General features: G+C 38.0%; 1 protein-coding gene and 1 pseudogene across 1 annotated transcript; one reads left to right on the top strand and one right to left on the bottom strand.

The window, feature by feature from the left end:
- Positions 1-6,116: 6,116 nt before the first annotated feature.
- Positions 6,117-7,594, bottom strand: LOC139942866 (uncharacterized). The gene is made up of 4 exons (XM_071939666.1): positions 7,277-7,594; positions 6,942-7,106; positions 6,641-6,821; positions 6,117-6,493 (listed from the first exon to the last, which is right to left on the bottom strand). The coding sequence occupies exons 1-4, from the start codon at positions 7,523-7,525 to the stop codon at positions 6,324-6,326; spliced, it is 765 nt and encodes a 254-aa protein (XP_071795767.1). The 5' UTR covers positions 7,526-7,594; the 3' UTR covers positions 6,117-6,323.
- A 3,042-nt stretch (positions 7,595-10,636) lies between these two features.
- LOC139943486 (uncharacterized) lies at positions 10,637-17,348 on the top strand (annotated as a pseudogene).
- Positions 17,349-17,745: the final 397 nt, after the last annotated feature.

Here is a 17,745-nt window from a genome sequence, read left to right as displayed (position 1 = left end):
TTTCCCGCGCTGTTGGGGTTTGCCCAACAAAGGTCACGTGCTAGCCTGCGTGAGTTTTCATTGGCGCAATGTTTGCCGCGCAGGCAGCAACAAAAGTTCCACTTTTTCAGCAGCAGGAAAATGGCGGACTTAGCGACAGCAAAGCTTCGAGAGTGGGGGCTGGAAAACCTGATAGAGATATTTGAAGGTAAAAACACAAGGTGTACTTTTCTGTTCGTGTACTTTAAGTAGCATAGAATAATGTTGCTTGACTGGGGGTGGTTGCTTGTTGCCCGGAGATAGTTTGAAGGGGGAAAAAATCCCAGTGATTGGACTCTTGTTCCAACGGTCATGTCCGTTGTATTGTTATACGGGCCTAACGTGTGTGTTTAGGCATACATAGTTACATATGCACACACGTACAAGTTAAAATTCAAGTTAAAAATTAGAACGACCGGGACGGAGTCCATATGCTTGGAAATCAAATGGAATTTAAACATTTTTACATACAATTGTTTGTATATTTTCCGGATCACCAGCCAGGCTTAGAAATGTGAAATAACCCAAGACCTTTGTTGGCTTTGTCATAGTTTGTGATCTGGTGATAAATCAGGCCTGATTTTTTACAAAATTATACATTTTCCTGTTCACGTTGTGACTTCTTTTTTCTTGTCCTTGTGGGCATGTATTTCCGCGACACTATGCGACATCTGGGCCCAATTTCATAGAGCTGCTTAAGCACAACTAGGCCTATAACTTAACAACAATGGTTACCAGAATAAGGTTACCAGCCAAACTACCATGTCACATGTACAATTTGTGACTGGTGACCTGCTCATTTCTGCTCAGCAAAACATTGTTAAGCAATATTTTCTGCTTAAGCAGCTCTATGAAATTGGGCCCTCGTCATAGACAGAGCTGCTTACTTTTAACTTAAGCGAAAAAAACAAGCGAAAAGCACAACAAATTTATGCTTACCAAAATAAGGTTACCTGCCAAACTACCATGTCACATGTACAAATTGTCACTGGTATCCTGCTCATTTCTGCTCAGCAGGAAATGGTTTTAAGCAATATTTTCTGCTTACTTCAGCAGCTCTATGAAATTGGGCCCAGTACATGCGGCTTGCGTGTGTGTAGATTTACATTTACATGCGCGCAAGGTTGACATTGTTTTTATTACATAAGCGTTATTATTTAAAACGCGGAATTAAAACACCCCTGTGTACAAAATGGTATATACCATGAAACTGTTCAGGCTCGCACAGACAACACGCGCTGTGTGTGTGTACACTGTATGGTATGAGTTGTTTACGTGGGAAAACAAGTTGACATTAATTTGTACACGACAAATTCATATGTACTCACTGCTGTATGCAGGATGATACTTGGACTGAATGAAGTTAACTAAACTTGAAGAGTGCATAGCACGTACGATCTGGCCGCCATCTTTCATTTGCGCATGCGCGTAATTTTGGCATTAATGATGCAAACTCGGAACCCGGAAATGAATATGCAATTCAGAGGGTCATTTAAATCCAATCCAATCCTCTGCATCTACTCATGAATATGGATTTTTTTTTAAGACACGCCCACTTTACCTCTTTCACTATCATGTTAAATGAGTTTTGATTTGTTTCGGCGATATTTTGTTTATGTTTTAAAGGACTCTTGTAATGAGTAAAAAGTACCAAAAATCAGCGTTTTTTTTTATATTAACGTAATTTTTGATATTTTACGATACTTGGACTTTTCTCAGATTTACACAAGTTTATATTTTGTTGTCGAGGGTATTTTTTACCACTTCCGGATGAGAAAAGTGTGCTCGAAATATTATGTGGGAGCTTGCTTGTGTCGGATTGACGTAATATTGAGTTAAAAATTAGCTTTTTAAAGCCTTTTAGCGTGTGACGTCGTCGCTTTTGACTGTCACTGGTAAGGAATGTAAGTATATTTCAAGCATTTTTACTCTATTAGGGTGTATATGAGACTTTGCTTTCCCTGTTTGAATATATGTCGCACCCATTTTTACAACTTTTAGTATTTATTTTTGCTACCATAGCATGAGGTAGATAAAAAAAGACTAAGGTTGCACTCGCTGTGCATGCTGGACTTGATGTCTGGATTTTAATCCAGGCGCTGTTGTAAGCTGCCACACCTGTTTTATTCTTGAGCTCTGTCTTGCCATTTTAAATCTGTAATTATCACTTTTTATACATGCCATCCGTTAACAATCTTCAGATATTTGAGATGCTGAGCATTTGTTACTCACTTTTACTGTCATCATTCAAGATTTCTGCTCCAGATTCGAGAATTATTTGGAATTTTATGATCTGTAACTGTGATGTACGCTGTGAGTATTAACTTTTAAACATGTCTGCAATGGGGTACATCATCAAAGTTCTCCTAGCTCTCGTCATATGTGACAACTTTATACCTCACCTTGCAACAGACCAGGACTATAAGACCTACCAAGCCCAACTTAAAAATGAATACCTGCAAATACCTATATTTCTTAAGATCTGCATTAGTTAACATCACAATGGATCACACGGCCTATCCCAAATCAAGATCCCTCTGGTGAAATGGACCAAAGGGGGGTATACATGTCTGTATATACCAAGCCATCAACCCCAGCTTGACATTACTATATTCATGGATATTCAAACAAATCCTGGACCTGATTATGCGAAAACCAGAGAAACTCAAAGCGGAAATGGCTACAACGGTACTTCAAATAAAGCTTCAAATGGACAACTTATTAAGTACACTAGAGAACAACTCTACAAACTACGCAGCTCCGCAAGTTCGACAGCCCCACAGCCGCAACTTTTCAGAAATCTTAAGGTAAACGGTCTGCTGAAATTTCGGGGGAATAGAGGTGGCATTCGAAATCATGCACAGTCTACAAGTACTGTGTCCAAACACAATTACTATATTGGCTCGTTTCCATCTGAAACTGACACTGGAGAACTGGAACAATCATGTTCTCAATTAACAATACCTGTTAGGATCACAGAACGCCACGACCTGCTACTTAAGAACATTAGATCTACACACGATGAACATCGTCACCTAGTGCGAATAAAGAAAGATAAACCTATAAGCACCGCTAGCCAAAGTATTAAATCTCCATTACTACCCTCGATGTTTCTAACTAACGCCAGATCCTTGAACAATAAAATGGACGAGTTTGAACTTCTGCTCGGCTCAACAAAAGCAGATATTGCAGTCATCACGGAAACATGGTTTAACGAAACAACTATTGAAAGAGCCAACATATCTAAGTATGCTTTATTTGACAAGTCTCGCACCAATAAAAGGGGTGGTGGGGTAGCAATCTATGCCAGAAGTAACCTCAAAGTTAAACCCTTATCGCACCACATCTGTAACTTCGAATGCATATGGATAAAACTTGATCTAAAAGATTCTAAGCGTGCTAACCATCCATCAGCGAATTTGTACCTTGGAGTCATCTACTTTCCACCAGGATCGACATATCAACATGAACTTTTAGAGCACATCTACCACACAGTGGACAGTATCCGTACTAATGATATGTCTGCAATCATAACTGTTATGGGTGACTTCAATGAATTAAGATGTGTTAACATTGAACTTAATTTGGGTATGACCCAACTTGTATCATTCCCCACCTGTCAAAATGCTACACTTGATAAAATCTTCACCAATTACCCGGTGTTGTTCAACGAGGTGGAACGGTTAGCACCACTCGGAAACAGTGACCATTGTTGCATACTCGTCAAGCCTGTTACTGCGCTCCCCCGGCCACAGATAAACACATCCCACTGCCGACCATACAGAGATTCATCTATTAGGTCTTTTGGTAGATGGATAGTTGATTTCAACTGGGAAAATGTTATCAATGAATTGTCATCCACTGATAAGGTTGCTAATTTTCTGTCTCATACTGAAACTGCCTATTATTGCCACTTCCCCCAAGTCAACCGCAAAAAGACTAACAATGATAAACCATGGATAACGAGGAAAATCAAGCGTCTCATAGATCAAAGGCAACTAGCTTTTGCAAATAAGCAAAGAGATATATAATGGTGGCGTTCATTACGTAACCAAGTTAAGTACGCCATTCGTGAGGCAAAGGGATTGTTCTACAACAACTCGGTGAAAGATCTAAAGAATTGCCAACCTGCACAATGGCACCGCCAAATACAAAGACTGTGTCAGCTAAAAACTAAACACTCCACTATTCCTGGTGCTAATTTTGATCCTACTGCGACAGCTGAAGCCATCAATAATAATTTCACCAACATCTGTAATCAGCTGCCAAGTTTGAACCTGGAACTTTTACCATCGTATTTACCAGCTGATTCACCACCGCCGGTAATACATCGCCATCAAGTTCTGAAAGCACTTGAAAGAATAAAAGTTAACAAAGCTGGACATCCATCAGATCTTCCACTTCGATTAATCAAGGAGTTTGGCATTGAACTATCATATCCTTTGACAAATGTATACAATGCCTGCATTACCGATGGAATCTTCCCTGATGTCTGGAAAACTGCTACAATTGTTCCAGTTCCTAAAGAGAAGAACATTTCGTCTCTTGACCAGCTCCGCCCCATCTCGCTTACGCCAATATTTGCCCGTGTTTTTGAAACATTCATAGCTAAATGGATTTTGCAAGACATTTCTACTAAATTGGATGCTAAACAATATGGTAACATTAAGGGCAGTTCCACTACACACTATCTTGTTGAAATGTTAAATTTTATTGTTGAAGGACTGGATAAACCCGGCCATTATGCCCAACTTTGCACAATTGATTTTACTAAGGCCTTCGACCGTGTTAACCACACTATTGTTATTCAGAAACTTTTGAATCTCGGAGTCAGACCGTCCATAGTTCCCATCGTCTGCAGCTTTCTCAATGGTCGCACACACAATACTAAACTCATGGGTCATTTTTCATCCACTAAGTCAATCTCTTGTGGTGTTCCTCAAGGAACAAAATTGGGGCCAATACTTTTCCTTGTTCTTGTCAACGATGCTTCAATAGATTGCTGTAGACGATGGAAATATGTGGATGATCTGACTCTGGGGGAAATTGTCCAACATGGGCAACAGGAAAAATTGCAAAGTCACCTTAACAACTTAACTATTTGGTGTAAGGATAATGATGTGTTACCTAAGCCTTCCAAGTGTAAGAGTATGGTAATTAGTTTCTTAAAGCGCCAAGTACCTGCTTCACAACTTATCATTAACTCGAGTAACTTAAGTCAGGTGTCTCATTTGAAATTACTGGGAGTAACCATTCAGAGTGACCTTAAATGGAATTTGCATATCACTGACATTATTTCTAAAGCTTCTCGCAGACTTTACACTCTTTGTATTCTTTAGAAAGCTAAGGTTCCTGTTTTTGACATACTTGCTGTTTACATTTGTTACATAAGACCAGTTCTTGAGTATGCCTGCCAAGTATGGCACACTTCAATAAGCAAGGAGCAAAATATATCTTTAGAGCGTGTGCAGAAACGAGCCAGTCGTATTATTTTAGGCTATGGATATATTTCCTACTCACATGCTCTGACTAGTCTTAATATTCCCACTTTAGAATCTAGACGCCATAATCTGTTGCTTAAGTTTGGTAATAGTCTTCGTTGTTCTCAAAAATTTTGTCACTTACTACCTCTTGCCAGATCTAACACCACTAACATGCATCTCAGAGCAGCCTCAATTACTAGCTTTCAAATACCTAAATGCAAAACTGAGCGCTATAGTAAATCCACGCTACCCTCATTAGCTAGAATATTGAAATAGATTTTGGGGCTGCTTGGCAAATTTTAAACTTTTTGTCTGTTTTTTTAATGTATGTTTTTGCCATTTTTATGCCGTGTTTTCTGCCAGATAATGTTTTTTTTTCTTTAAATTTTTGTGTATTTATGTATTGATTTTGCCTGTTTATTGTTAATTCCATTTTTCTTAATCCTGTAAAAACTTTATAAATTTGAATGTTGTCAACCTTTTGGTTGTTTTTTATTCAGATTAAAATAAACCATTAATAATAATAATAATAAAATTGTAAACATGTAAAAAGTAAACTGGAAATCCATGTTTCGTCAACTTCTTTGTAATTTTGACTGAGCAAAAAACCCCACAGATGTTCATAATGATGACATGGACAAGATTTCTCACTGAAAATAAACTCAGAAAAAGCTTAAAAACTAGATTACGGCGTTATTTCCATGTGTTATTCTTCCCCATGAGGTGCGCACAAGGGACTCGTCTGGATCCAATGGGATGTGAGAACAGCCTTCAGTATAGCTAAATCAACACTGAAGCCTCTGATGTCTTGACGAATGCTGTTCAAACGAGCATGGACTCCCTCCCACCTTGCTCTCCCAAGAAACCAAGACCGAAGTGCCACTTCCTGATGAAGGGAACGGTATGCTCATCAAGCATATGGAATTTTGGAGGTATTGTTTCCGATTGAAACTCACTTCTAAAGTACTCGCAATAAGATGTAATATCTTGTTCTGCAACAAAAATTATGAGTAAAGTGTGTTAGTAATTTAGAATTCAGGATGTGGTGAGCAAAGTGAATACATGTATATTATATTATATCACGACTCACATGTGATAAAATATTTACTGCTAATTTGTTTTTTCAAGTACAATCTTACCGAGCTTATCTATTGTAGCATCTGTCATAATGTTTGTATTGTACACGTTATGGCACTCTGCAAACTTGCTAAACAGGAGGTGGTATTTAGCCGCCACTTTCTTAACTTCAGGGACTATTGAAGGGCAGAGGAGTTCAGCAGTTCTTGTAATTGAGGATGTCAAAAGCTCAATATTTTCAGGCTGAAAAAGAAAGAGTGCAATAAATGCGATATTATTAACAGCAGTCAGGTTACTTTATATTTGTTAAACTTTCAAGTAGATTGTCGAAACATTAAAGAATTTGAAAAAAATATATGTTACCTTGCAGCACTTGTGTACATGGTTGCCGATAAAGCTCTTGCCATGATAGGCCTGTCGACAAACTCTGATGCTTTTCAGCGTTGTGTCTAGTACACCAGAAAGAGGACCCTGTCCAGGTTTCAATGCAGAATTTCTGGATGTCCAAAAGGCTTTTGCTTTGGCGAGCTGAAGGTAAGTAATAAAACAATGAATGAAAAAAAAAACCGCAAACATAATAACACAAAAAAGAAGTAATTGTTGTGTCATAAACGATTTTTTTAATGTTTTTGTCTGTTTTTGTATTTTGGTAGATTGTGTTTGGGACAATATTGTATTTTACTTTTAATTAATCTTACATGGTTGTCTCTTTCTTGTAGGCTGTCACCATGAGCCTCCAGCAACATCTGGACTACAGGGTTTGCCGGCTCGGTCTCAACTGCTAATGATGTTATTTGGTTCATCAGGGCCTTGCTACTTTCATCGTAAGCCTGCGCCTGGACTTCTTCTTTTTGCGCACAGTGAGTAATATGAAGATAGTGCTTGTAGCTTGAGGAGATGGAAGAATCATGGAGTTTGGTGTCTGCTTCGGAGAGTCTGGTGCTCATTTCTCTGTCCAGCACATGGCACGATCTTTCAAAACTATTGAAATGTTTTAAAAACAAACCAAGGCTGATGTGTAGACCCGGAACACACACCTGCAAAAGTGGCACACCCATAAGTGGCTCACGGACAACATTGTGAAACTCCTTGGCCCTGGATGGTTTGCTGCCATGAGATTTGAATTTTTCGAGACAGCTTTTCATTGTTTCCAAACTTCTCTTGTCACACAATTTAGTGCGCTGGTTTGAAGGAAGGAGCATGTCGGAGTGTGATACTGTACACCACAAACAGCTATGTCTACCTGTGAAAATAAAATAAAAAGTTTCAAGGTATGAAAAGATGCTGTTACTAAGATAAGACTACAATGAGTGTTATGACAGTGTGGCAAACCTACCTGAAGGTCCAGTGAGGCCGTATATTTTACACAAGTACTCGTAATCACCAAACACGAACAGTCGAAACTTGTAACCCCTGTACAGAGGGCAAAAACAAAATTATGTTTAATTTTGATGATATACATTTAATACATGTCTTTTTCAAATTCTGGAAAAAATAAGGGACAATGTTTACCTCCATTGAGATGTCATTAGCTGGTCCACCTGATCGCGGAAATGAGCTAGACCCACATCAACGTTGTGCTGATTATCCGAAGCTTCAAATGCGCATACTACTACTGTGTGTCGAGGTGAGTTTGGGTGGTCAAGGTTTGCTACCTGTACCATTTGTTTAAAGGTTTTTCGCCTTTATCGCCTCCTACCTTTAACCAAATTTCGTCTTCAGGTATGAGGCCATTGTGCCACGTTAGCTGTCCATTTCTAAAGGGGAAGAAAATAAAGCTGCACTGTTACACATTTTTATTTTGTAATAATGTAACATACATCTAGTATATCAAACATCACAGATAGCTTACCAAATTATTTCAACTTGGATAAAAAGATAGGTGTGAATTTATCCCCACTCCCGCATTTTTAATAAACATGCTTAACACAAGTGAAAGGCATTGAAATAAACTTACTTGTCATAGGCCTCCAGTTGTTGTTAGACTTTATTCATCAGGGATTTCACTTGTACACAGGGTGTGTCCCTTATAATCACTCCCCCATTGACGTCATCTGGGTGTTGCATGGGTAGATATTGGGCAAGGACATTGTCACCAATGATGGCTTTCTGTTGTGATCTCATTTTACGCTCGCTGTCCGTTTTAATTCCATACTGAGTGAGCCACCGTTTAAGTTTTCTGTTTTTGGTCCATGAAAATCCAAGATGGTTTTTCATGGCTAGTGCACTATTCTCTTGTGTTGATGACACCTTCTCTGTGCTCTTACTGCAGGCCCCACCGATGATACCTTCTGCTGTTTGCAGTACAAGTTTTCGTCGCTTTGTGGTGGAAGACGAAGCACCAACTGTTTCCACACAAGCTCGAGGAACACATACCGCTGTGATTGGCTGAAAAGAATTAATTTATTTTTATTGCAAACTGTGCTGTATATTTTGTTACTCCTAACTACCATCAAACATCAAGAGTTATTGACAGTTGTAATGATAAACTTAAATGATTTTGATAAATTATTTGAATACATATGTTGTACATAGGATGAAGTTTTAGATATTTCAGGGCTCGAATTTGGGGGATTATCCACAAGATCTCAGGGCTTGTAGCTCAATATTTTAACTGGACCAGAATTTATTTCACAAGGCCAGATTCACTGAGAGAAAATCTATCTCATATTTGTCTTGTGTGTAATTATTGAAATTATTTGTATATATATAATAATTATATTAAGCATAAATATTTAAATACTTTGTTGAAAGTTATAATCCCCAAAAATTCATGTTAAGTATTTTTATTCACCTGTCCCCCAGTTGAAAATGTTGCTGTCAGTCCTTTGGATTGGTGAAGTTTTGTTTTCAGGATGTGAGTTGCCACCTTTTCCATTTCTTTAGTGACAGGTGATGTAAGTGGCCTCTGAAGTATTTTGTCAATACTTGTGGGCTGGGGTTTAGGGGCATCCTCTGTTGGAGTTATGTTGGGACGTCTGCCAGGCCCTTTTCTTTTTAGTTGGTCTTTCCCCTTTACATTGGTGGAGGTATCTTGCGCATACCTGGCAATCGATACAATGTTGTTGCCAAGAGACTGCAATTTCTGGGTGTTGAGTGCTGTACCCTGTCTTTGAAAGACATGCCTGGCACATGCACTTTGGATGCACATTTGGGTCATCCCCGGCCATATTAATTGAGAAGGTATTCATTATTCTTGTCTGCAGGCTTGCCGTTATCTTTATTACACTTTTCCCTTTCTGTTTTTGAGCTAAGCTAATGTTCCTCTTGCCACAAACACGGCAGAGGGCGCTTAAAACTGCCATATGTTCGTCCATTTTTGTTGTTCTGAAAATTATTTAAAGAAACATATTTAATTTCGAGTAAACCAAACACTGTACATTGAGGTTAATGATAATATTCTCTGTGTACGTTTAATTAAAATTAGTCCCCCAAAACTCCAAATCGTGAGATAATTTTGCTTAATTGTGGACGTTTTTCCGTTAAATAATATGTTATATCCTACCTTTAGCAACCGGTAAATCTGTTATTTTCGTCCGATATTTATATTCTTTGGCGTGAATAAAAACTTCCTGATTTCATTGAGATAAGATAGTCTACATTTTCGTAGTTTTTCATCAGAGTCCCCTTTGAAATCCCCGCGAAAGTCTCCTCAAAAAGTTATAAAAAGTCATTGTTTACATAGGTATGGTAGCTCTGACGGGACACAGCAAGTCGTGAATATTTTTGCGACGTCGTGAATTTATTCACGACAAGTCGCGAATATTTTTGCAACGTCGTGAATATTTTTGCGACGGCGTGAATTTATTCACGACAAGTCGCGAATTTTTTCACGACTAGTCGCGAATTTTGTCACGACTAGTCGCGAATTTTTTCACGACTAGTCGCGAATTTTTTCACGACTAGTCGCGAATTTTTTCACGACTAGTCGCTAACATTTTCATGACGTCGTGAATATTTCTGCAACTAGTCGCGAATATTTTTTCAGTAGCTTGAGTGTGTAGTTACTGTATTCGCGTTGACGGCTTAGTAAGACTAAGTAAAAGCTGTCCTGTACGATGATGATGGATCCGGAGGAGAAGTCCGACTCTTGCAAATCGATGGTGGGTTATTTAAACAAAACTAACGTTGACGTATGGCCCTTACGGTAGGCCTAGGCCTAACGTTATAGTTTTACTAGTACTTTTGTAGGAGTAGGCTATCCTATGCTAGGCAATAAACGTTGGCACTTTCACTCTTCAGATAAAACATAACGTTATATGTCACCCGCTCCTTCTTAATGATGAATATCGAGTACATTTCATTTTTGAGTTTATATCATAATAATCCCAACAAGCAAATCTCAACATTTTAAATAAAATAAAAATCATGATCATACGACCTTCCTGTCCAAAATAATATGTAGTTTTCGATGACCTTGACACCATAAATTTTACGACCCGTTTTGAAAAACACAAACGCTAGAAAAACTTACTTTTAAAAGTGCGACGTCTCACCCACTCATGAAAACAACTATTTTTTTACGAAATGAAAACCCCGGCGTAGTCAGATCAACAATAGGTAAATTTTACAAACAACCCAATGATAAGTTTAGTTATAATGTGTTGACAATTTCAGCAAATAAATTTGAAAATCTTTACCTGAAATGTTAGAGCAATTTGCGTTGTTATTTCCAACTTGAAACGCGAGTTCATTCCGTCACGGCAGGGTGCAACGCATCACGTAATCCCCCACCAAGTTTAACTGAAAGATTAATCCCTTTAGCATTCAGAATTATTTGGGTTTGGAGCAATTCAACCTTGAAAACCCCCAAAATATTGATGAAAATCAGACACTGTTTTTTCGAACTATGATAACAATTCTACTGGATAAAACATGGGCCCATTACACATAACCGAGTGGCTACAATCGTCATAGATTGGCTCTCTACGCGTGCCGTGTAAGAATTACACACTCAAGCTACTGGAAAAAATATTTACGACTAGTCGCGAATTTATTCACGACTAGTCGCAGAATTATTCACGACGTCGTAAAAAATATTCGCAACTAGTCGTGAAAATATTCGCGACTAGTCGTGAAAATTTTCGCGACGTCGCGAAAATATTCGCGACTTGTCGTGAATAAGTATACGACGTCGCGAAAATATTCACGACTGGCTGTGTCCCTTCAGGGCCACCATACATAGGCGTGGCTATCGTTGGCAAGGTCGCGAGTTTGCATCAATTATTCGCGCATGCGCGTTAGCGGAAAACTAAGTGACCGCACAACCCCGCACGCGAGATCGTACGTGATAGCTAGCCTAGATTTGTAACTATTTCCGGTTACATTTGTTCACAAGTAATTTGTGTTACAGTGTGTATAAAGTTCCTGAAATGGAGAATGCATCATGGTCATGTTTGTTTGATAAGATTGTGTCAAGACTAGGACTTCCCCTGTCATCAAGTATTGTACAATCAGTTGACTCAGCCCACTGCTTACTCTTGAGATGTCTAAATAGTATTTAGTCGTAAAGACAAAAAGGAAAATGCCCCCCACTGTAAATTTGCTCGTTTGGAGTCTCCCATTGTCCTTTATTGCCCAAGGTCTTTAATCTCTCATTACCATTTTTCTTAAGTTTAAATGTTCCATTTCACTTTCATAAGGGGAAAACTATCTCTTGGATTTTTTTTGTGACAGGAACTGTGGTTTATTAAAGGGAAGAAAGGGAGACCTGCAATTGGTTACCTCGAGGATCGCCTGTGGTATATCAGGAAAACTTTGATTCATGACAACACAGAAATCAAGGAAGCTCCCCCAAAAGATAAACGGCCTAAACCTATACAGGAAAACCAAGGTACCCATTGTCAATGTGTTGTTCAAGCATTGCAGCGCTAGACTCTCAAATTTAGTGGGAGGGGGACATGTGAGAGGCAAAAACATAGTTTGTTTTTCGGGTTGTTGAGGTGTTTGTTTGTTTGTTTGCTTTTTGGGGGGTAGGGGACAGTTTTTTTTTTTTGATTTCCGAAGGCAAGAAATTATGTTTTTCCTCGAAAAGAAAGGTTGGACAAGTTAAATTGAATGAGTAGAAAATTAAGGCACAGTGCAGCGAAAAACAAACTGATCATGAAATAATTATACAGAACTGTATTTTGCCTAGTTCCGGATAGATCTGTTTATTACATATTTTATATATTTTTTTATTCCTTTTTTTTTTTCCAATTTGGGGGGGGGGGGGGGCTGGGATGGGGCTTTGAAACCCCTCCCACTTGCCCTCTGACACCAAAACATTAAAAAAGAAACTGCGATGATTGTTTTCGGACATTTAAAGTCTGCAGGGCTTGACACCCCCTAAAAAAAATCATGGATTCTCCCCCCGACTGGTATTACAATTAGTCAATAGACACTGAATATTTCGACCATAATTGATAAAATAGTGTCTGTAAGGATGCATTAAACATTTTAACTCGTTAGAACTAGACAAAACATAAACATATCTTCATGTTGCCTGCCAGGCCTGGCTTAGGATGACTTTATATCATTAAGTTGGATAGTAACGTCCAGTGTAGCGGAAGAGCAGCCATTGATCAAAAACAATATCAATTATGATATTGTTGTTTTTATTGTTATCATTATTATCCTCATGAATACATTTTGGCTTTTAGTGTTGCTAACTGAGGAAGAGGATAATGAAAGGGTGGAATGGATGAAACATAACAAGGTGCCAGCAAAAAATGTTCCCAATACATGATGGACACAGCTTGGTCTCGTCACGCGTGGATAAGACAGAAGGAAGTTGATGGATCCCGTAAATCAGTTGCAAGCATTCTCGAGAGGTATCCACGTCTCATTGACAATGGAAATGTGAGTTAATGCTTTTCTATACCTTTTATATTACTATCAAAAAGAACATGCTTCCTCTTTTCAGACTTCATGATCATACAAGACAGCAAAGTTCAAACTTAAGCCTTCGAGTAGCTAGCCTGGCAACCTAGTAGCTGAGTGTTTGGGAGATAATAAGTGTCCTTTGCTTTGTAAAGAGTAACATGAAAAGTAATGTGTGTTTTAATACTTTTACGCCCCCACCCTCTCCTAAAAAAGAAAAACAAAAACAATGAAAACATCAAAAGAACAACAAACAAAGCATGTTTGATGTTTTGAACAATTCCTTATGTAAGGATCCTTGAGAACATCATTTTTTTTCCAAATACTGCTCCAAATGTCCCAGAAACTCAACAGATAATAGCAATTTACTACAAGCAAAACTGAGACTGGTTGGTTTACAGAAGAACTGATAAGCACACATGGTTTGCAAAATTATAGGCCCTGATACAAAGCACCTATTTAGGTAAATTTCATGTGTTATGATTGCAGATTGAACAGGATTTTACACACACTGTATCCTCTAACTCTGATCTACTCTTTGCGAAGTGGCCAGCACTGTCAAGTTCTGTGCTTCACTATGCACATCAGGTAGATCCTTCGTGGAAAGAACAGTTGATGAATAATTCATCTGTTGACATTTCATCACTATCAGAAGGTCAGTAACTGTTTTGAATGCGTGTTGTTGAGGGGGCTAATAAAATATTGACAATCTTCATGTGGAGATTTAAGGGCAATATCGTGTGTCTGCTTTTCAGGACTAAGAAATTTTCCTCAAATAATTTGCACCAAATTTAAAGTAATAGATTGATTGTCCGGCCAAAGTCATGTGACCTATAGTGGGTGTCAAACATCAACAAACACTGCGCCCTCCATAGTGCCGCCGTTGTAAAGTACATAATGATTGTTGCATTGTTCAGTTGAGGCTTTTCTATCTCAAAATCTCTGAAGAATAGTCCGGAGTTTCAGTTGCGCATACCTCTGCATCAGCTAAAATGACATTGGTTGTGCAATCGCTCTATTCTTATGAGGTACATGTTCTTTGAAATTTACAGAGGAAGAGAGGAACCTGGCTTTCAGTGTCCTCCCTCTCATTTTTCGAGGGAGAGCCAAAGGGATGAGAGGGAAGTGCAACTTAAAAGACAGCTTGCCAGCATTTATTGATTTCCAGCCGGTTAGTGTGTTTTGACGTATATTTCAGATTTCAAGTTTTGTTATTTAATTTGCGTTTTCTTTTTTTTGAGTGCTGAACAGTTTGAGAACAAAATAAATAAAAACCTGACAAAGTGGGATTCCATTCTAGTACTAAATAAATCACTACAGTTGCAACACAATTTGGAAAATCATCTGCACCCTGATCAGTTTCGTTACTAAGTGTGGCAAGTCATTGTTTTTAACATTGCTGAGCAGTTTTAATGATGTACAGGATAATGGGCACACGATTTGGTTCTCAAGGCCAACAATAGGATACGCTCATCTGCCTCATAAGAACGGTACTGTGGAGCTGATTGAAACATTGCAGTAAAGTTGGTCAGGTTTAAAGTCTGAAACATTTGTCTTGGCTGGGTACATTTCATCAAAATGCTTGTTTATGTGTTGTTCCAACATGCAGGAAGGGACCAACCTCAATGTGTTTCTCAACACCATTGACAAGACTTCAAGACCTCAACCATTTATTCTTGTAATTTGTGGGAGCAGACTGAGACCTGGTCAAGTCTTCAATGTCTTCAGACATTGACGAAAGCAGTGGATTATGCGTTTAAGTAACGTATGTTTTCGATCTGGGTTATCAGCCTCTGTCCTTTGCTGTTTGGCAGTTTTGGGAAGATATTTACGAGTTGCCCCAAGAGAGATTACTGGGAAAGAAACAACTGCTACATCGATTCGATTTGAACCGAGTAGTTTTCAGCATTTACAAAGAATTTTGTATTTTTATGTTGTGGCCCTAAATGTTTTCCATTACAATTTCCAAAAAAGTTCCACATTTAAATGTTCTTAAAATATGCATGAGTACCATGCCCTCTATGGTTGTTTCCAGGCCAGTTGATAAAGTTATCGTGATCTCATGTAACTGAACAACAGATGTTGGAGATCACATTATGATGGAGAAGTTGAAGAATCTCCTTCCACCCCCGGTGCTAAGATTACCAAAAAAGTACATTTTGTGCACATCATAATGGGAAAATGAGTATGTAATTTCATCATTCTGCAGAGCTACTTATTTATTCCCTTATACAAACTTGGTTTAAGTTGGCCAAGATTATGGCCTACCGACTCTGTGTTGTGGGCCTGGGTTGCTTACATGCAAGGTTTATTAAATGTTCGTTTTTGTGTTTTGAGACATTAATAGTCCTTATATGATCCAAAACATAAGACGTTTGACTATTTTATGGCCTCATTTAATTGTGTTAATTGAAATGTGGCCTCAGAAACAACTATTAGCCATGTAATCATCACCTTGGGTTTATCTTACATACAGTCATGTAGGTACATTCAATAGAATGGCTGAAAAGGAACTGAAATGAAGCCATTATTTAACTGTTATGCCAATAGTTAAAGGCACTATAATTCTATTGTAAGGCACGATAACTGTACTGCTAAAACTCCAATCCTAATAAACAAGGTGTACTAGTGCTGATAGTGAAAATACATCCATTGAGTCTAATGAAATTTAAAATACATTTTTAAAGACTGTTGCTAGTGAATTTTTATTGTAATATTAATTAATGTATTAATTTTTTTCAGATACACACAATGTTCTCTTTTGGACACGTGGGTCAAGTTTGGGTCCCCTTATTGACTTCAACAGGTATTATATAATTATTGACTGCTGACAGGGGGTAATTTCATCTAGAGCTGCTTACGTACAAAAAGTAGACAGCGCAACGAAAATACGCTTACAAAAATAATGTTACCAGCTAAAATACCATATGGGACTAAAATACCATACATGTACCATCTGGGACTGGTTTCCTGCTCATATTTGCTGTGCAGAAATTTGTAAAGAATAACTGTCTGCATATGCAGCTCTATAAAAATTTGTCCCAGTCCGACAAGTCCAACATAGATTAAGAAAAAACACTCATTTTACAGTTGATTAAGTCCATGTTGAAGTGTGCTAAAAGGAATTCAAGTATCTTCATGTCCAAGGTGTTTAAAATATTATTTAATTTGATACCTTTTCAGAGTGATGTGAAACATTGGTGTCACTGGCTGGATTTTTTGTATGATAAATAAGTATCTGTAGGAATTTTTCGCTTGTCAAAAAGTCCATTTTAATTCAGATTTGATTGAATATTATATTATGGAGCTTCATGGATAAAAAACAATTTCCTGAACAAAATAATACAAAAAATAGAAGTTATCAAATAGTATGTTTTATACCACTTTTATAAAATGATGCACATAAAGAGGGGTGGGACCAGGGGAGGTAAAGGGATAAATGCAGAGGGGTGGGATCAGGGGATGCCAAAGGGAGGGGAACTTGGTGTGGGTTGAGTTGAGTTGGAGGGAATGAGGTCAGGGAAGACATGTAACTTAAGTGAAATGTTTTTAAGAAAATGTTTTTAAGAAGTTTACTTGAAGTTATGGAAACTGAAGTTATGGTTTGGTTATTACAGGTTTTTTCGGAGTTGAAAATAAAATAACTTGTTGCTGAAATTACAAAAATAGTAAAGTGTGTTCAATTATGTATGAATTATTAGGTGAACCCTGAATTAAGCATTATTTGGTTAAATGATTGATATTAATTGGGTAAATTAAAACAAAATTTAACAAACGGGTGGTTAAGATATAACTAATGCTTGCCCAACCATTTAAATATAACCAACCAATGGTTAAACTTTGCCCAACTCTGGGCTATTTATTTCCCAAATTTTGACAGAATTCAACCAACAGATGGTCAATATTTAAACGACAGTTGGGTGGGCATGAATTGCCCAACCATTATTTTTGACCAACTAATGCCCAACCCTTTCTCCAAAATGCCCAACTTTTTTTACACAATAGGCTGGTTAAATGGAGTTAACCAATAATTGGTTTACCTTTTTGACTAACCACTTATTAAAAAGCTACCCAACCCTGGTTGGTTGGCACTTTGCCCAACTGTTGGGCGGTTCACCTGGTAATACTAGGTTGGTTAAAATTGTATCCAAGTTGGTTAAAAATTTTAACCAACGTTCTGAGAGTGTATATTAGGGTTTAATGCGTAACGCAGTTAACCAATTTAACACCAGGAAATATGCATAATTATAGTCAGGTTGCACAGTCGGGACTATAAGCGATTGGGATTGTCAGGGCGCATTCAGAC

Source organism: Asterias amurensis, chromosome 10 (assembly GCF_032118995.1).
Source record: "Asterias amurensis chromosome 10, ASM3211899v1".
Classification (NCBI taxonomy): Eukaryota; Metazoa; Echinodermata; class Asteroidea; order Forcipulatida; family Asteriidae; genus Asterias; species Asterias amurensis.
The sequence above is the reverse complement of the archived record's forward strand: the minus strand, read 5'-3'. Positions and strand labels throughout refer to the sequence as shown.

What these genes read in the sequence shown, in the direction of transcription:
- LOC139942866 (XM_071939666.1), bottom strand. Translation starts at nt 7,525, where the DNA reads ATGAGCACCAGACTCTCCGAAGCAGACACCAAACTCCATGATTCTTCC. An exon ending in TACAAGAAAGAGACAACCAT is followed by an intron (nt 7,107 to 7,276) that starts GTAAGATTAATT and finishes ACTTACCTTCAG; the next exon opens with CTCGCCAAAGCAAAAGCCTT. An exon ending in ATGTACACAAGTGCTGCAAG is followed by an intron (nt 6,822 to 6,941) that starts GTAACATATATT and finishes TTTCTTTTTCAG; the next exon opens with CCTGAAAATATTGAGCTTTT.